This window comes from Malania oleifera, chromosome 3, assembly GCF_029873635.1.
Source record: "Malania oleifera isolate guangnan ecotype guangnan chromosome 3, ASM2987363v1, whole genome shotgun sequence".
Classification (NCBI taxonomy): Eukaryota; Viridiplantae; Streptophyta; class Magnoliopsida; order Santalales; family Ximeniaceae; genus Malania; species Malania oleifera.
The window spans coordinates 102,189,941-102,211,373 of record NC_080419.1 but is presented as its reverse complement, the minus strand read 5'-3'; the positions used below and the strand labels follow the sequence as shown (position 1 = coordinate 102,211,373).

Sequence of the window (21,433 nt, the reverse complement as noted above, 5' to 3'; positions counted from 1 at the left end):
GAATTGTTGAGAGAGGAGAAGATGTCGCCGCAGGAATTGTCGAGAGAGAAGAAGCTTCGTTGAGAGAGGGAGGAAAGGGGTTTTAGAGTTCAGATTCAGAGTTTTGGGTACTTTTTTATTTTTTTTATTTATGTTTTAAATCAGGCAGCCCAAAATGCGTACGCCTTCCAATTTGAGGCATAAAAGGCGAGTGTTTCCCCCTGAGGCATATGCCTTCTCCCTTGAGGCATATGTCTTTTAGGCTTTTCGCCTTTCCACTTATGCCTTAGGGCGTTTTAAGCCCAAAACACCTTTATGAATGCCTTTTAAAACACTGATATGTATTATTTTTTCAAATATAATTCTTATATTTTAGTATAAAATATATTTTTAGTTTAGTAGATGATATTGTATTAATTGACGAAATTAGGGATGGAGTAGAGACTGAGTTAGAATTATGGAGAGAAGTTTTGGAATCTAGAGGCTTTAAGATAAGTAGAAATAAAACAGAATATATGAAATGTAATTTTAGTAATGATAGGAGAAATATTGGAGACAAAGTTAAACTTGATGATGAAGAAATAAATAGCACTTGTAGATTTTGATACCTTGGATCTATTATGCAAGCTAAAGGAGAAATTGAAGATGATGTAATGCATAGAGTTAAAGCAGGTTGGGTAAAATGGAGAAGTTCTTCAAGTGTTTTATGTGATCGTAGAATACCCTTAAAATTGAAAGGGAAGTTTTATAGGACAGCTATAAGACCCGCTATGCTATATGGATTAGAATGTTGTGTGACGAAGAAACATAATATCTAAAAAGTAAAAGTTGCCGATGAGGATGCTTAGATGGATGAGTGTAACATTGAAAGATAAATTAAGGAATGAACATATTCGTGGTAAGTTAGGTGTAGCTCCTATAGAAGATAAGATAAGGGAAGGACGACTCAGATGGTATGGACACTTGCAACGTAGGCCTTATAGTGCACTTGTGAGGAAGAGTGACTTAGTTATTGTGGTGGGCAGTAGAAGGGGTAGGGGTAGACCTAAAATAACTTGGGAGGAGATAGTGAGTAAGGATTTAATATCTTTGAATCTATCAAAAGAAATGGTACATGATAGCATAAATTGGCGGAAAAGGATTCATATAGCCGACCCCACTTAGTGGGACTAAGGCTTGGTTTTGTTTGTTTGTTTGTTTGTTTACTAAAAATATAGAATTTAGTCACTAATATAATTAAAAATTTTATGGATGAATATATTTGTTCAATTGTGAGAATTATACACTACATTTAATAATTTTATGTCAATCATATAATTTTGATCAAGCTAATAATATGTTATTATGGAAACATGTATAAATTTAAATAATTTTCACTTAATAATTGCAATCTCTTTTAATTTTATTTTAATATTACTTGTATGCGTGTATGAGCCTACCTCAATTTATTAAGGATGAAATATGAAAGTTTATTAAATTATTAATTATCTAATTATAAATGTTAGTAGCTAAATACTAATTATTATCATTCTTTTTGGATAAGAAAATATTTATTTTGAACAAAATTCAATGAGAGGAGAACAAGATGCTCTCTTGAGAAACCAAAAGAAAAATTGCCATCAGTTACAAAAGAGCTGCCCTCCAATCCCTTTGCTGGAGTAGTGACAACCCCCTAAAAACCTGAACAAATGTGCACAAAAAGAGCAGAGGTTGTACAATCCTCCTTGCGGTTCTTGTATTCTTCTCTATCCAAAGCATTCACAAGCAAAAACTGCACAGCTCCATAAAGCTCTTTTGTTTGTGGTTTTGGAAAAAGCTGCAAAACCCTAGATCTCGCTCTGCAAGAAATTTGCACTGCCTGTTGTGAATAATTGGGTAAAAGGGAAGACCTAATCACATAGATAGCTCTCTCCCTCTATTTATAATATATGTCAAGCACATACTAGTGACCATAATTCCCTTACTAACTCATGCTTACCAACATAACACTAGCACATACTAATAATGCTAAATGACTAAAATAACCATTAACACAATCCCTTTAGTTAGAGCATTTATATTATATGTTCCTAGCTTGTTACAAATGAATTTAACGCAAGCACCCCAAGACTTTAGTAATTAAATCAGCAAGCTGCAAATTAGATTTTGCTTGGGTGGTTGTAATGAGCTTCTGCACAAGTTTCTCCCAAACAAAGTGGCAATAAATTTCAATGTGTTTTGTTTGCTCATGGAAGATCAGGATGGAGGCTATATGAATAGTAGCTTGGTTATCAACTCCATAGACTGAGAATGGAAAACTCAGTTATTCCAACATGTTCTTCAACCAAACAAGTTCACATGTGGCCTATACCTTGACTCAACACCTGACATGGACACCATAGTTTATTTCTTACTTGTCCAAGGAATGAAATTATCATTAAAAAAATGCAACACTCGATTGTGGATCTTCAGTCAAAAGATATCCAAGCCCAATCTGCATTTATATATCTTTGAGTATAAGTGTGAAGTCAATCTTGATATAAGAGATCTCTCTTAGGTGCACCTTTAAGAAATCTCAAGATGGGAATTGTTGCATTGCAGCGACTTGTTCTTGGAGAATCAAGATATTGATCGACAACACTTGTTGCGAAAGATACTTCTAGTTGAGTGAGTGTGAGATAATTCAAATTTCCAACAAGTGTCCTATACCGTCCTGAGTTAGGCAACAAATCACGCATATCTATCACTAACTTATTGTTATGATCCATGGATGTATCAACATGTTTGGAACCTTATTTCATCAGAAAAATCAAGAACATACTTCCTTTGTGACAAGATGGTTCCTATGCAATATCTCGATACTTCTATACCCAAGAAGTACTTTAATGGTCCCACATTGTTGGTCTAAAACTTAGTTCATAGGAAATGATTTAGGCCCTAGATACCTTGATCATCATCCCCAGTAATCAAAATATCATCCACATATGCAATAAGCAGTATCTTGCTGGATGGAGTACGATGATAAAATAAAGAGTCATCTATTGCACACCATTGGAGGCCAAGCTTAATTACTACAACACTGAATCAATCAAACCATGCTGTAGAAATTGTTTTAAACCATATAATGATTTCTTGAGCTGACACACTAAGCTCGACTCCACCTGAGCAATAAATGCAGGTGTTTGCTCCATGATGTCCTCTTGAAGATCACCATGTAGGAAAGTATTTGACACATCTAACTAACGTAGAGGCTAGTGATAGGTGGTGGCTAAGGAGATAACAAACGTGCTGAAGCAAGTTTGGCAATCGGGGGAGAATGTGTTTGAATAATCCAAACCATAAAGTTGAATATATCCTTTAGCAACAAGGTGGGCCTTCAACTGAGCCATTGAACCATATGGATTGACTTTCATGGTATATGCTCAAACGACCAACCACAAACTTACTAGGAGGAAGAGGAACGACCAAGTATCATTATCATGTAATGCATGCATCTCTTCAATCATTGTATTCCTCCACCTAGTATGGGACAGGGCTTCAGAAATAGATTGTGAAATAGCAATTGAAAACATAGTACTAACAAAATAGTAATATGGGGGTGATAAGAAATTAGAACAAACAAAATTAGAAATTGGATGTTGGATACACGTGCTATTTACCTTTTCAAATAGCAATACAAGGTTCAACATCTTGGGAAATAGAATTATCTGACAAGGGAACAAGAGGTGTAGAAGTGGAGGTTGAGAGAGGTGTAGAAGTGGAGGTTGAGAGAGGTGTAGAAGTGGAGGTTGGAGGTGGCTGTCCTCCCTTGAGTCACCATATGTACTCTTCCAAATTGGGATGATCCAAGTGATGAGAAGTATTGGAACTGGATGATGATTTAGGAAAATTGGTAATAGATAAGTATCTATACAACTATGCAGAGGAAGGGACTCATGATGGTCAATAGAACTCAAGGAATTAGAATAGTATGGTGTAGAGTCAAAAAAGGTGACATCAACAAAGACAAAGAATTGATGTAAAGTAGGACTAACATAGATATCCCTTTTTGAGTACAAGAATAGCTCAGAAAAATATATTTGACAACATAAGGATCCAATTTATCCTTCCTTGGACTTAATTGATGGACAAACGACGCACAACATAATATAATAGGAGGAAGTGTGAGCAAAGGAGCCTTAGGGAAGGTAATAGGATTTTATCACAAAGGACAGAGGATGGCATTTTATTGACGAGGGAGCAAGCAATGGGCACGACATCACTCCAAAAAGCTTTGGGGACATTCTTTTGATACAATAGGGTTTGAGTGATTTCAAGAATATGCCTCTGCAGCTCCATTTTGTTGTGGAGTTTGGGCACAAGATCATTCCAAAGTTCATTATATAGGTAGTGAATTGAGTACTGAAGTACTCCTTAGCATTATCACTATGAAGTGTCTTGATCGGCATATCAAACTGAGTTTTTATTTGAGAATAGAAAACACAAATATATTAACCAACTCAGAATGATCTTTCATTAAACACAACCAAGTCATTATGGAGTAATTGACAAATGTAACAAAAGTAGCGGAAACCCAACTTTGATGTGATATGACTAGGACCCCAAACATTGGAATGGACTAACATGAAAGGTCTAATTGCCCGTTTGTTGAGTTGAGAAGCAAAGGGAAAACAATGATGCTTTCCTATTTGACTAGACTCGTACTCAAGATTAGACATAGAACTCAAAGTAGGAACTAGTTGTTTTAACTTGTTCAATAATGGACGACTAGTGCAATAATGGATTTAATGTGGTGTAGTAGCAACACTACAGGCAATAGGACGAAAGATTGTCTCTAAGTAATAAAGTCCATTAGCTCATGTCCTATGCCAATCGCCTTCCTTGTCTTCAGAGCATCAAAAATAATAGAACTAGGAAAGAAGGTTACAAAACAATTTAATGACTTTGTAATTTTACTAACAGACATGAGATTGAAGGGGGATTTAGGAATGTATAAAGCATAAGAAAGAGAGATGGAGGGAGTAGGATTTACTGTTCCTATCCCCTTAGCTGTATTAGTGGACCCATCAACAAGGGTAACTTGAGGTAGATTTTTAGAATACTAGATGTCATAAATAAGTTGGTGACACTTGTCATATGGTTAATAGCAGCAGAGTGTATAACCCAAGGACTAGTGGGAGAGATAATAGATGACATACAGACTGTAGGTTTACCTTTTCGAGTAAAAGATGCAATGTGGTGAGATGTTTGTTGGGTTGCCTAATATTGCAGGAATTGTGAATACTCCACTTTTGAGATAGTAGTATGGTATACACCCGAACTAGTGATTGATAAAGGAAACACACTTTTGGGATTTGGGGACTCCATAACATACACACCTCAATACAACAACAAATCAGAAATACTCAGCAAACAACATGGTTGTGGAATCATGGACTCCATCTCAAGTATTCTCAACACACAACCTATGACAACCGGAGCAAACCACAAGTGCATGACAAATGAGTTACAAACACAGCAAATACAACCGGTTCAGTCCCTAATGAACTCAGTATAAATATTGACAAACAGCTGCAGGAAGTATCAAACGATCAAACCCGGGTGCCTCACACGAGCAACTAAAAAGTGAGATCTTAGGACAAAAAAGATCACCAGTAACTTCAATTATATGTTTATAGAGGGATTCAAAATTTGCTGGAGGAATTCAGGCCAGAAACATGCCTGAAATAACCCTCATGTGCCCTGCCTGCCTTTGACTGACACGTGAGAGTTTGTGGGAGGAGCTTTGGTGATGGGATATCATTGGGGGCCAGATTGGTAATGTCTGTGGGTGGCTATGGTATTGTTTTTGCAAAATCTATAGGGATTTTTGTGCTTCTGAACTGGCAATGTCATCTAGGAAATTTCTGGTGACTACCGTGGCTTCTAACAGTTGCTGGCTGTTTTTCATGTCTATAGTGGTGCTAGAAATTCTCCTGAGATGGCGTATGTCCTGCGGATTTAGGGCTTCAGACTTTGGTTTTGACAGTGGCTGTGTCAATGAGGGTTTACGTCCTAGAATCATGCTCTGACACCACATTAGTAACTGTATAAAATGGAAGACCTAATCACAGGGGTAGGTCTCTCCCTCTATATATAATATATGTCAAGTACATGCCAATGACCATAATATACTTGCTAACTCATGCTTACCGACATAATAGTAGCAAATACTAATAAACTAAATGACCAAAATAACCATTAACAACCTGAGGAGCCACCCAAGCTTCACCAAAACAAGAGAAAAGAGCACTCAAGAGATAGTTTGGCACCCAACAATGAAGGAAAAGGTGTGTATTTGTTCCATTGGACTCCAGGCACATAGAACACATTTCAGGACCAAAGCCTTATAGGATCTTCTACACTGTAATGGGTCATGCGTATCAAGTCTATTGAGAGAGACAGTCAAAATGAATGTCTAAATATTAAAAGAAACCTTAGCTTTCCAAGTGATGTGACTCAGTGGCTCCAAGGAAAATGATTGGTTGAAGGAGTTTTTAAGGGGTGAAGTGAAAAAATTTTAGTAGAAAAGATACCTTAAGAATCCCCATCCCAAACTCTTTCATCACCCCATATTTGAAGGAACAAAAGAATCAGGAACATTAAGCAAGGTGGTGAATTCATCAATCTCTCCTTTATTGAGATGCCTAAAAAAATGGAAATCCCAAGAAAGAGAGCACCTTTTTGTCGAAAAGTGAGGGCTAGTAGATGCATTGTGAAGAGTGGATATCTTGAAAAGATGGGGCACCGTCTTCTCCAATGATCTCACCAGCCCAAGCATTCTTCCAAAACCAAACCCTGTTATCATTGCTCACATTGAAACAGGTGAGAGGAAAGAACAAAGAAGCAACTTGGGAGACAAGCTTCCAGGGCTTGCATGAGAAAAAATGTTGCTTCCTTTGGTGCCCACTCTGATCCCATATTTACTTTTTAATTTTTATCACCTTGTGCCATGGGAATCATCCTCTAATGGGAACCCCATAACCAATTTTTTTTTTTACTTTTTTATTAGTGAGATGCTTTTGGAAACCACCAAGGCTTAGGTCCCCTTTAGATTTGGGTCTTCTAACGGTGTCCCTACCTCCACAACCATTTTTTATTTTATTTTATTAGAGAGACATTTTTGGAAACCATGAAGGCCTAGGTCCCCTTCAGATTTGGGTCTTCTACCAGTATCTATTAATGAGGCTATCTCTCTTATTCTCCCCAAAACTAGACCAAAGAAAGTCATGCATCATCCTCTCACGAAACCTAGCAACACTTTTGGACACTAAAAAAAAAAAAAGATAAGAAATAAATGGCTTGCTAGAAAGGGAGGCAGCACTAATGAGAGCATGACCTCTTAGAGATAAGTATGTCTTCTTCCACCCTCCAATCTCCTATGAGTCCTATTTACCTTCTTAATCACAGGGTCCCAAAAGGTCACTAAATTAGGGTTGTCTCTGAGAGGGAGACCAAGATAGGGAAGTGACGCAGCCTGCAAAGACTTTAAACCTCTCTAAGTCCTTACCACCCATATTAATGCTTGCCACCAACTTTTGGACAAGTTGATTTTTAATCTCGAAATATTTTTGAAAAAAATTTCAAAATGTTGTAACCTTTTAGAATCACAGCATTGTCCTCCAGAAACAAAGTAGTATTATTGGCAAACTGGAGGGTGTGACACCTCCACGTCCTCCTCCTGCCTCCTAACTAATAATCCCTCTAGTCACTTGATTCACCCCACCCCCTCTCCAACACCCCACTTGGGTGTGCTAAAACATCCTACTCAAAACATCCACTACCAAAATAAAACAAAAATGGAGACACAAGATCCCCTTGCCTAAGCTCCTTAGAAGCCCTAAACCTCTCTCTAGGTTAACAGTTAACAATCACCGAGAAGTTGGTCAAAATTAAGCAGCCTCTAGTCCACTTCATGCACACATCTCCAAATCCTTTCCTAATTGTCATTTTATCTAGAAAACCCCAGTTCATCATATCATAAGCTTTCTCGAAGTCCAACTTACAAATTAGCCCCCTTCTACCTCTCGTACTCACGTCCTCGACCACCTCATTATTCACCAATACAATATTTAAGATTTGTCTATCTTCAATGAAAGCAAACTGAGCCATAATCACCATTTCACCCCAAAACTCTAAATATTTTAGGTAAGACCTTTGAAAGAATCTTGTGGAGGCTAGAGACCAAACTAATAGGCCTGAAGTTCCCCTGGTTGATCTCTACTTTTTAGGAATAAGGGGTGGTAAAAAAGTAGAACTCACCCTGTTACTTACCACACCATTATGATGGAGAGCCTCAAGAAACCTCAAAATGTCCTTAGAAACTCCTAACCCTTCTAAAAGAGGGGCATCGTGAAACCATTATGACCAGGCACTTCCCTACTCATTTCAAACTCTGTTTTCTGTATTTATTTAACTTTGAAAGGCCTCTCAAGCCACTGAGCTGATTTGCCTTAATGGGACTCCAGTCAATGCCCTTCAACATCAATCTATTTGAAACTCCTTTGTATACATCAGATGCTTGTAGAAGCCCGTGATCTTATCTTCAAACTGTTTGTGATCCCTTGCAAGATTCCCTTAATCTAGCTCAATTCTTTTATAAAACCTTTCCTCCTCTGCCCACTTGCCACCCTGTGAAAAAACCCAAGTTACAGTCCCCGTTTGTCACCCACTCCACCCTCGATTTCTGTCACCAACTCATGTCCTCCTTCAGCATCAACACCTCCAAATCATTACAAAGAGTAGTCCTTCTAGCCATATCCTCCTGTATCTAATGGGACACTCACTTCAAACCTACCCAAACCCTCAACTTGGAGAATAGATTTTTTTCATCTCTTTGATATTCCCAAAATCCTCCTTATTTCACTTTTTCAGCTTAATATTAACAAACTTTAGCTTTTTCATCAGTTTAAAGCCCTCCCTGTCCCTGCCTTGGACTTGACAGTCACCCCACCAGAACCTCACATGTTCCTCAAGGCTTGAACAAGGGGTGTGTTGGCCACATGTTCTCAAACCTAAATAGTGTGGGGCCTCATTGCACTGGGTTAGAGCCTAAAAGCATGTTGCAATGATTTGAGACAGGCCTAACAACGGTCTCCCTCGACACAAAAACACTTTCCCACTCACTGTTGAATAGGAATCTATCACTATGAGAGGAAGCCTGTAAATACTTATAATCAGTCGTCGGTACTTAATGTCTGACACAACCAGACATTTTTTATTTATTTATTGATCAGTAAATAAGATTCATTAAAGGGCATCAAGGGGATGACTCCCAAGTACATACAACAAAAGGAAATCACCCACACTGCAGGGTGTTCAAAGGGTCAAATTACAAAAGTTAATAAGAAACAATCCAGTATGCCATCGAATGGTCTTTACTAACATGTTGCTGATCCTTAAAAGTTCTTTTATCTCTTTCCTTCCAGTCAAATCAGAAAATGGCTAGGGGAATCAGGGAAAATATTTGTTGTTCAGAAAGAGGACTCAATGATTATTTGTTCGCTGGAACTAGAAGTAAAAATGTTGGTAGATACTAGATAGAGATTCCATGAAAACTTCTATTGAGGAATGGGCCAGGCCTGGTCATTTCTCAAAAACAATAGCTTAGGTCCCCGATACTACCACTTGGATCTGGAACCTACATGCCAATGCTCACAATTTCAATAGCCCTACCAGTAATTTCTATCCTTGCTAGATTGGATACCTCCCAAGGCCCATAACTCTTCTTCCACTGTTCTGGCAGTAACCCTCTGCTGCCTGGCCATAAAGGAGGCCAAGTTCCAAAAGTTCCTGGTCTAGGTGGAGTGCAAGAGGGATGTGATCAGCAGATTCAGCATCATCCAAACACAAGAAGCACCTGTCAACAAGGGATGGTCTCCTATTTAACAGGTTATCAAGGGCAAGAATCTTCCCAGGAGTTGCCTCCCATGCAAAGAAAGCAACCTTTGTGGGGGCTGCTGTACTTCAGATGGGTTCCAGCAAGTGAGATTCCAGTAATGAGGTCTGACTGTAAATCTATCATTTTTGTCTAGGCCCCACTTGAGGTCATCAGCGGTGTTCCGATATTGAAATATGTTCAAGCTGCTGTAAGAATCTGTAAGGTGGTCAGATTCCCAACCAGAGACATCTTAACAGGGGACTGCTCCAAAAGATCCTTTGATCAGTAATTTGAAGAATTGAAGGTGCTTACTGATTAAGCATCCTTATCGCAAACCAAGCAGAAAATGGATGGGAATTTCGAACTGAGTGGAGATTTCTGCACCAAACATTGTACCAAAAGAAGACGTTATCTCCAATCCTCGCTTGAAATCTGATAAGGAAGAAAAAATCATCCTAGCCTTGCTTGATGAATTTCCAAACTCCAACAGCGACCAAACAGTATTTTTGACTTTTCAGAACTTATCCAGTTCTGCACTACTTGTCAGTGCTTATCGAATTCAGCACATTTTTCAGTTTTGAACTTTTTGATAAGTGGTTTCAACTTCCAGAAGGGAAGCTTAGGTGCAACCATGGTCTTAAATTTCCACAAAATTATCGAAAGTTCCGTCGAAATTTACGAATTCTGTCACCAAATGGCAGTCGATTTCTGTCTTGCATGCTTTCTGTCAAAATCTCAACGAATCATCTGAAATTTGTTGGAATCTCGAAATATTGGTGAAACCTATCGAAATTTTGACTATACGATGAAATTTCGTAAGAATTCAAATGAGAAATTTAGGAGTGAAGTGAAATCTCTATCTTAATTTATTTTATCGAAACAAAAGTTTATTACAAGTGCTTTTGAAATTATATGAAAAAATAAACTTACAGTAACATTTTATTTAACCATTCATGTCTAAATTATCATTATTTGTTTAATAAATAATATTTAAATGATTTGTGAATTTCATTTGTATTAACTGAATATGTTTAATGTACATTATCTTACAAATATGTTTGATACACATACTATTTTACTACTTTGCCACCTCATACAAAACCTAGATGTTTTTAATTTGTAATATATTAGTCCTAAAACTTATATTATTATGTTTTTTAACCATTTCTAAACTTTCACAAGGAGTTCCATGTTTTACACTAATTTCCATTATTTTTTCAAATCGAAATTAACATCGAAATCGAAATTTCCGTACTTTTGGAGTTTTAAAATTTGAGTCGAAATCGAAATTTAAGACCTTGGGTGCAATGGTAAGGATGTCATCATATGACTTGGAGGTCACGGGTTCGAGGCGTGGAAACAAAATTTGGACAGTTCAAGCCTTTCAATCTTTTTCTTTATTTGGTGAAGTTTCACAGAATTTGGCTTTACTCTTTTGTTCAAAATTTGATGAAATTGTGGAAAAGTTGCAGTCACTATTCTTTTATGAAGAAGTATCTGTTGTATGAACTGTGGCTGAATTCCTGACTATATGAGGAGTTTACAACACCCAATTTGTTACAAAATCAATTCAAGTTGCCTGTTGATATCTGTATTTGATTGGCTATTTTTCTGCTTGCTTGTATGGTTACTATCACTAGTTATTGCCTTGTTTGGATCAGGCATGTATTTTGTGCCTGCAAGTGCATGACGCTAAGGGCCATTAGTTGTGGAAAAAATTTACAATAAACTTGGCTAATTTTTCAGTTTTACGATATTTGTATGAAAAAAATTAAAAACAATAAAAAGTTTTGGCACTATTTGCTTGTGGTAATACTTTTATTTTCCATTTATAGTTTTCAAATCATTACAAAAGCTACTTTGTTTTTCCTGTTTCGTATCGAAAAGTTAAAATCTTTTTACTGTTTTTTATATTTCTGATTTCTTACTTTATGTTCGGGAGCATGAAATTCATATATCGGATTTGCATTTGTATGGATTATGACAATATAGTATAAAATTGTATTGAGTTTCTTCCAAAACCACATATATAAATCCAAGGTCCAAAACCTATGATCATGAATAATACCATCTATAATTTTTGGAAAATTGAAAAATTAAGTTTTCTTTTTTGTAATTATTTTGAATTCTAAATATAAAAAATGAAAAATAGTTTTGCACAATTAAACAAACTCTTTATTTTCTACCTTTTTAATATAGATATTGGAAAACTAAAAGATAAGCTGGAACTTTATATTTCTTTGGAAAACTGAAAGTGGAAAATGGAAATTTTTTTCCACAATTGAACGGGCCCTAAGCAATTTTAAAATAAGTTGGGAGAAAAAAAAAAAAAAGAGAGTAATGGGGAGTTGTTTTTTTTTTTTTTTTTTTTGTGCAATTACAAATGGTTTTTTTTTTATTTGATAAAATAAGCAGTTACAAATGTGAGTGAGCTGAGCACTCAACTGTTGTTCGCTGTTCTGTCCCAAGTATTTTTTTTCCTGCTGAAAAATATTGGGATAGTTAATGAAAGAGGTATAAAAGGGAGAGACCTGAAGGTCTTCCCTTTCTACAACAGTGCATATTGATGAAAATTGCAAGGGGTATTCAAAGTAAGGAGTGGTTGGATGACAAGCAGATTAAACTCTGCAGGACTATATTCAGCGAGGATGATCTGCAAAATATGTTTGCATCAGATCTAGGTTTTTATAATTTGATGGATAATTTAATGGTGTTTCCTCTCCCCCCCTCTTTTAAATTATTTTATACTTTTTTTTATGTTGAAGGAATTCAGCAAATTATTTGTCCTAGGGTGCCATAGCAGGTTACATTAAATAGGGTCTGTGAGTCCATTGTTGCAAGTATTGTTCTGATAAGTGATTTTGTCATTGGTTTGCTTATTGAGTGCCTCCTTTATTTGTATATCATGCTTAAATTTATAGTGTGAAGAGTCCAATGGTTTTGACTTCTTCTAAATTTACCATCTAATTAATATCTATCTTTCATGTAAATAATGTAATGCTAGTAATGGAAATTATCCTAGAATTTTGTGTTATTTTTATTTTTGATTATATGTGTCATAGTTGCTTGAAGATTCTTTAGAAGAACGCTTGGAGAAGGTCGGGGGTTTGCTTTCAGATGTTGAAAAGGCAGAAGGGGAAATCAAGGATGGAGAGTTGGAAGAGAATAAGGTATCCTATTTCCTATGCTCTCTAAATGTCTGATTGGTAGATAATGCACTGTATTCATGGTTTTCATGTGCCTCTTGACTTGCCATTTTTGTGTCTCCAACTCCAAGAAGTTCTCATAAAATTTGGAAATTTATTATTAACCTTTGTTGATTTGTGTTGGATAGAAACGATCAGCTGAAGGAAAAAAGGAAGGTGCTTCTGTCAAAAAGCTGAAAAAGGACAAGGTTGTTGGTGCAAGTGGGAAGAGTGTGCGGCCTGATGCTAACAGCGTTTCCATGGCACCTCGAGTCAGACCAGAGCTTACGCTGCCCATAATGTATTTTCCAGAACCCAGTTTCATTTCTTTTATTGTTTACTAGAGAAAGAAAACCTTGACCCAATGGTAAGGACGTTGCACCCAAACATCACAGGTTCAAGTCATGTAAAGAACCTTTCTACATGTGCGAGTAAGCCTGTGTGCACCATACCCTTCCCAAACCCTGATATGGCATGGTAGTCTTGTGCACTAGGTGTTGCATCTTGTGTTTCAATTTATGGAAGTAAAATATGGCCAGTTTATCAAGAGAAACTATGTTCATAGATTGAGTGCAATGGTGAAGTAGGATTGATCGTCCAGGGCAATGCCCAGGGAAAGAAAATGTTGTTAAAAAGCCGAGCATTAAGGAATTAAAGTTATTAAATATTGGAATGAAAAGCTTGTTGAATTTTTGAGTCTATGAAATTTCATGTAAATATCCCTGTCTCAGGCTCTCAGCCTTCTGTAACCCAGTAGATAAACAAGGATGAGCACAAAAATGAAATATAGGAAATTATTGTTTCCTCGTGTCACAATTATTGCGGTCCTTATTTTGATTGCTGGTGATTTTTATGTGAATATTTTATGCTTCATTACTTTGTAATGGTTTTGTATTCTATATGATGTGATATGGTTTTGAATTTGGGGAGTGAGCAGAGTATAAGTGACTGGTGATGTTTATGAGACCACATTCTCTGCTGCATGGTTTTATCTATCCATTATTTTTTATCATCTCAGGTCAACAGATGTTGAACAGTCTATTCTGGAAGACCTAAGAAACCGGGTACAATTGAGTAGTGCAGCACTGCCATCAGTCAGTTTTTATACCTTCATCAACACACATAATAGGTAATGCCTGTAATTTTATGAATTCATCTTTGACTTTGTATTTCATGATTGGCATTTTATAGCTTAATTTCTGTTCTATGTCAAATGTGCTAGTTTAAATTGTGCATCAATATCCCATGATGGATCTTTGGTTGCTGGTGGATTCTCAGATTCATCACTGAAGGTTATATTATGTTCCTTAACTTACAGAATTTGCATGTAGTTATTTTATACGTGTTAATATCTGAACTGTGTCAGCGCAGGTTTGGAACATGGCAAAGCTTGGACAAGAATCTGGCAATTGTATGTTTGTAGTCATTATTTCCACTTCCCCTGTGATGATTAACATGCCAATATTGTCATAAACTTCATTTTTCTGTCCAATAATTCATTAATTAATTTCTCCTTATGATATTCAAGAGAGCATCCTTTCTCATTATATATAGCCTGATTCTAAGTATCTGCATTAAGTCTTTCGTTTGTGAAGCAATGTTGGTGTGCTTAGGCACCCAAGAGGGTGGTGGTGGTGGTGGTGTGAATTGGGTAGCTTTTTTAAAAATTAAGACTTGTTTAAATTCTTTTCAAATCAAAATAGAGATTAAGATAAACACAATCAATGTCAGTAAATGAGATGATGCAATTCAAACACAGCTACACAACAATCATAAAATAAGTTGATAAACAAACCACAAATGAGAGAGAAAAAACACTAGATTTATAGTGGTTTCGGTCACTAGATCTACGTCTACTGCCCAAGCAACTTAACTTGAAAATTTTCACTATAATCAGATACTAATTACACCTTAGTATCACTCAATTAGGACAATCGGTCCTTTCACACGCTTTTTTTTTTCGATCAGTAAAGGGTAAATATATTGATCAAAATGAAATATGTACAAAACATACACCGATCGAGGAAACAAAGTTCCCCATCCAGATAACACATGTAACAAAGAATACATCAAAACCTGTGCATACCCAGGGGCACGAGGCCATTTTACATATAACTCAACAGAGCATCCATACAGTCAAATGGAGACCTACTCAACTAGCATATTACATTCAAATCATGTGCAAGTCAAACTTGTCAAACACAACTCTATAAATATGTCTCTGGATAACTTCAATCAATTCCTCAATTCCAATATCCTTGTGCTCAAATCTCTTCTTATTCTTGAAGTGCCATAGGAAGAAAATAGTAGTAGCAAGACCAACCCTTTTCCCCACGGCACCAATACCATTTCCTTTTACCTCTTTATGAAGCCATTTCACTGAAGCTTTCAGTGTAGACATGGATCTTTCTAATCCCAACCACCTCCTAATACCATCCCAGACCTGTGAGGAGAAGCTGCAATTAAAGAAAACATGATCAATAGTTTCAGTTTCTTTATTACAAAAAACACAGTTATGATCATCATTTCCCCAAAATATCTTATCACTCGTGAGTAGTTTCTCTTTCATCCCCAACCATAGTGTGAAGGCATGTTTTGGAGTGTTGTCATTTTTCCAGACTTCTTTCACCCATTTAACTCTACCCAAGTCGTAGCATTATGATGCCCCCTTGTTATCTAAATCCCACTCCTTCAACATTCTCTCAGCCTCTTCAATTTGATTCCCACATTTCAGAAGTAGTTGGTTCATGATATCAATCATTTTTTTTCAGAAGGGGGGAGTCTTCATGCTTCGAGTTCATCCCCCAAATACTTGAACCTTTTAAATAAAACTGATTAACCCACTTGGTCCATAATGAATCTTTTTTGGATTGTATATTCCAAAGGGTTTTCTTAAGGAGAGTCTTGTTCCAAGTTCTGAGATCCAAGACCCCCAACCCTCCTTCAGATTTTGGGAAGCAAACCTCCTTCCACGCCACAAATGGTTTTCTCCTTCCATGATTCCATCCCATAGGAAAGCCCTGCAGAGTTTCACCACTTGTTCAAGGACATTATATGGGATGGGAAATATAGCCAACCAAAAGCACTCCATGCCCTGGATAACAGAATTTATTAATTCCAGCTTACCTGCATAAGATATCGTATGTCCAGGCCAATTCTTAAATAAATTAGCAATTTTGTTTACCAGAGGATGATAATGTGTAGCTTTGAGCCTGGATGAAGCAAGGGAGATGCCAAGATATCGAAAAGGAAAGACACCTCCATTAAACCCAGTCATTTGTTTGATTTCCCTAAGATCATACTTCTTAATTCCAGCATGGGAAAGATGAGACTTAAGACAATTTGCAGATAGCCCCGAGCATTCAGAGAACCTACCAAGACACTCCATTAGTAGCTTGACTGAATGACAGTCCCCTCTAGAGAAGAGTACCAAGTCATCTGCAAAAGCCAAGTGAGTAATTTTCAACTTATCACATTTCGGGTGGTAATTGAAATCTGATTTTTGCTCCATATCCTTCAACAACCTTGATAGATATTCCAAAGCATATCACAAACAGCAATGGGGATAGGGGGTCACCCTGTCTTAGGCCTTTCCTTCCCTTAAAGAACCCATGAAAGTTTCCATTTAGGGACAGGGAGAATGATGTGGTAGAAACACACTCCATGATCCAATCAATCATTATATTTGGGAAATTTAAGTACCTCAGCATCTCTTTTAAGAAGCTCCAAGAGACTGAGTCATATGCCTTCTTTAAGTCGATTTTAAGCATGCACCTTGGAGATACCTTTTTTCTGGCATACTTTCACACCAATTCTTGAACCAGATAAATGTTTTCCACCATACTTCTCTGATGTATGAAAGCAGATTGAGCTAGGTTGATGATCCCTTACAATCCTGGTTTAATTCTGTCAGCTATAATTTTTGCAATCACCTTATATAGAACATTACAGCAAGATATCGGTCTGTCGTCACCATGGTATTAAATAATGGCCGTTACATAACGGAAAAACAGGTCTCTGATACCGTTTCAGGCCGCATTATCGGCGAGCCAAAAATTCAAATGGTTAATGGCCGTTACGGAAACGTAGCGGCCCATAATGGCCATTACACTAACGTTACGGAACGTAACGTCTGTTACGCAGCTTCAAGCCTTCGAACCCTTACATCTGTCGTCCGCAAGCTGAGTTTAGTTCCCTCTTCACTTGAATCACTCTTCGATTCTTCGCTTCGATCTACTGATTTGAAGCTTCGAAATCCCTAAAACCCCCAAAATCTGCTTTGTACAGCTTTGTCTCCCTCAGTCCGTCATTCATCTCCTTCGTCCAAGAACCCAAAAATCAGCAAGGCTTCGACTCCTTCATTCGAAGCCTTTGATTCCTCCAAAATTTGGAGGCTTGCAGGTTGCAGCTGCAGCAGGCCAGCAGCTCTCACAGTCACAGGGTCGCAGCTTCCGTGGGAGTGGGAGTCAGGAGTGGGTAAGTGGTAACTGGGAAGTGGGTGGTGGCCAGTGGGTATGTAGTATGTTTGTTGTTTTATTATTTCAATTTATGCTTTATTGCTCAATAATTTATTCTGTTTTATTATTTCAATTTATGCTTTATTGCTTTATATAAATTGTAAATTTCAGTTTGTTTTAAATTTCAGTTTATTAGTATATAAATTGTAAATTTCAGCTCATTTAATTTGTATATAAATTATAAATTTCAGTTTTAAATTTAGTTTGTTTTATAACTTCAATTTATAGTTTATATAAATTATAAATTTCAGTTTATTTAATTACTGATTAGTATATAAGTTGTAAATTTTGTTTTATAATTTCAGTTTATAAATATAATTAGTATATAAATTTAGTTTATTTATTATTTAATTAGAATACAAATTAACAATTGCAAATTATTAATGATTGTATAAGTAGAATTTTTTAATTAAAATAAAAAAATAATATAAAGTTTTAAAAATATAAAATTTATAGAGTTACTTAGACTCTTAGAGAGTTAGAACCTAAAACTTAGAACTTAGAAACTTAGAGTACATATTTAGTAAAAAATTATTAACTAATATTCTACATGTTTATTTTTTTTAATACCTTGAGGTCCTTGACAATTAATAATTTAATATTAGATCTACAATTTATAATAAATTCTAATTTGTACACAATTAGTCAAGTCTCAACTCTTAAGTGACTCAAGTTTAAGTCTATTACCATTTAAATAATTAAATTGTAAGATTTACAATTTCATATTTATTTTGTAAAATTGTAAATTTTAAAGTAATGTAAATTATTAAAAAAAATGTTTTTTTTGTAAACAGCGCACTAAAATTAATATAAAAATCATAATGCCTATTAAAAAACATTTGTAGGTTGAATGAAGACCTTTAAAATTCATTAAAAAACATGTATTAATGGATTTCATGCTTATTTTTCGATTTTGGCACGGTTGTGCATGCGCGAAAAAAATTCACGACCGTTACGCCCTCTTCCCGTTACGTAACACCCGCGTCTTCCGCGTCCCGCGACCGTTACGCGACGTTACCCACGACCGCGATTTCAAACCATGGTCGTCACCAACTGATGTAGCATGATCAGATTTAGGAATCATGGCTAAAACAGTGTGGTTGATTTGCTTAAGTAATTTTCCAGTCATAAAGAACTCCTTAACAGCTCCAGTGAACTCCCTTCCCACAGTGCCTCCAGGCTTTCTTGAAGAAGCATGCAGAAAAACCATCAGGGCCTGGTGACTTACTATCCCCTATGCTGAAGAGGGCCTTTTTAATTTCTTCATCTGCTATGGGAGCAATCATACTCTCCTTTTGAGGGCCATTCAACAAAGGACCATTTTTAACAATGTGTTTCTCAACCCCAGCCGTACTCACCTCCATCCCCAGAAGTTGGTAATAAAATCCCAAGAATTCCTCAACCACCTGAGAATGAGAAGTGGTTTGATCCCCATTACTCTTATATATAGCAGATATATGCCATGAAAGAATGAAGTGTTTCTGTTGCATTCCTTCAGGTATTTGGATTTGGCAATCTGTGTTGTAAACATCCTGTTGGCCTCTGCAAGTCTGGTGGCCACTGCCTTTTTATCCTTCAATACCTTTTGTAATTCTGAATCTGTAGGGGAGTCATGCAGCCTCTGTTGCCGTTCTAATACCTTCTCATTTGCTTTCTCAGCTCTGGCAGAAATATGAGAGAAGTGAGCTGCATTCAAGGACCTAAGAGGTCTCTTAAGAGCCTGAATTTTTTTAACAAAAGAGAATTGTCTGGTGCCCTGAACATTTATGTTCCATCCCTCTTTTATCACCTCCTGGAAGCTGTGGTGTAATGTCCACATGTTGAAAAATTTGAAGGGCTTCCTGACTTTTTGCTCCTCAAACAGTGTTATAATACCCACTGCATGATCAGATAAAATCCCTGGGAATTGAAACTCAACCTGTGCTTTAATTCCAGCCATAAACCAGAAATGATTAACCAGAATTCTATCTAGTTTGCACCAAATATTTCCATTTGTCCACGTCAAGAAGCATCCCGAGGATTTCAGATCCGAGAGACCTGCATCAAAGAAACATTCTGCCATATCCTTAATCTCATAACTGGTTACTGGCACACCATTCATTTTCTCTTCTGCTGACAGCACACAATTAAAATCCCCTACAAGCATCCATGGTCCCTGGGTATTACTACCAACCTGACAAATATCACCCCACAAGGTTCTTGCAACAATAGATTTAAATCCATAAATAAAGCTAATAATCATTTTGTTTGCAGTAATTAAGCACTCAACAAAACGATGTATGGCTTGAGCATTCTTATGACATACCTGGTGCTTCACTTTCTGGGGGTTCCATATTACAAAGATTCTCCCTGCCCTGTGTTCAAAATTGTTCACCTCCTCCCACGAACTGAACCTTTTCCTCATCATGGCCTCTTAAGTTTTCTGTAGACAACTTAGTTTCCAAAATACCACATACATCCACTTTATTCTTTCTAATGAGGTTATGAACCCCATTGTGCTTTAGGGGCTCGTTAAAGCCCCTAATATTCCAACTAGCGATCTTCATTTTAATTTAGAAGGGGCATTTAACCCCTTACCAAACACCAGAGGATTAAAATGTGTAACCTTGCCTTTCTTCTTTTTCTTGACTGGAATGAACTCATTTATCTTCTCCTTTCCTTTGTCTTTCAATTTCACATTACCTTCTTGAGTATTTCTGGTATTAGCTCCTTCAGCCCCAGCATCCTTTACCCCAGAAGGATATTTGCATATTGTATCTTCATTAGAGACCACCTCATCACACTTTGATAAAGTCTCCTCAACCCCTTTTGAAATAAAACTAGGAGTATCCTTGTTGCCCTCATCTATGTCCTCTGAAGGCTCCTCTTCAACAGAATCTGACTTACTGTTTTCAGCATCTGCTCTGGCATCTTCCTGATTAGGAACTTTACTTTGAATCCCTTTACTGCTGCCATGGTCCCTTCCTTTGCTACTTCAGTTTCTGAAAGATGCAGACCTTTTGGGTCTGTATTGAGGACCAACATTATAAGGCCCATTCATGAGTACCTCGTTAGCATCTTCTTCTTTGAGAAATTTAAAGACAATCCAGCCTTTATCATGCTGTGCAGAAACAACTTTAACCTTCCAGGATCCTGTCAAATTTTTAAGTGCCTCCTTACTAGGAAATTTGCCCGTAAAGTATCCCACCAGATTTTTGTTCACAATGCCTTCAGAGCTAAACATCTCAGTTTTTGAAATTCGAACTTTGTCTTCTCAGGCCTTGAACTCTGGTAGAGGACCACAGTTGGTAGGGTATCTATTTTTCGCAAACAATTCTGACCACGGAACCTTTTTATTATTCCTTATAATCATATCACCTTCATGGCTATCAGACAATTTCATTTCACTCGCAACAATGCCAGGGGGGGTTTTGATCAACACCATTATCAGTTTCAGGAATCTGAGCACATGCTCGGGCCATGGCCGCAGCATTACACATATCATTCGAGTTCATTTCTTCTGACTCAGGATGAATCATCACCCCAATGAATCCTCTTTTCCATTCCCCACCCCACAGCTCTCCTCTTCTCCTCTTTCCATCGAGTCTCTGTTTGCCATCAGTGAACTCCCAGCCATTCTCTCCTCTACAACCTCTTCATCAACCTGCACGCCTCTAGGTTCTTGCGGAAGCTCACGAAGCACCTCAGGTGATTTCAACTTGCTCGAAAGAGCTATGGCCCTCTGCAAAGCCAGTTTTGAAAGTCTTTCAAACTCTACCATAATTTCACCATGATTCTTTTTACTCCACACATTCCAATTGCCACCTTTGATTGCTATGAATTTCAGTGCTAGATCCCTTTCTTCCTTCTTCTCA

General features: G+C 37.0%; 1 protein-coding gene across 1 annotated transcript in view; it reads left to right on the top strand.

Annotated features, from left to right (window-relative positions):
• The window catches only part of LOC131152100 (transcription initiation factor TFIID subunit 5), a 56,800-nt gene that overhangs the window by 20,111 nt on the left and 15,256 nt on the right, over positions 1–21,433 (top strand). The window contains exons 8-12 of the mRNA XM_058103744.1: positions 12,940–13,047; positions 13,212–13,363; positions 14,081–14,191; positions 14,285–14,354; positions 14,434–14,473. Of these exons, the coding sequence (XP_057959727.1) occupies positions 12,940–13,047; positions 13,212–13,363; positions 14,081–14,191; positions 14,285–14,354; positions 14,434–14,473 (481 nt within the window). The remainder of the gene's footprint in view (positions 1–12,939; positions 13,048–13,211; positions 13,364–14,080; positions 14,192–14,284; positions 14,355–14,433; positions 14,474–21,433) is intronic.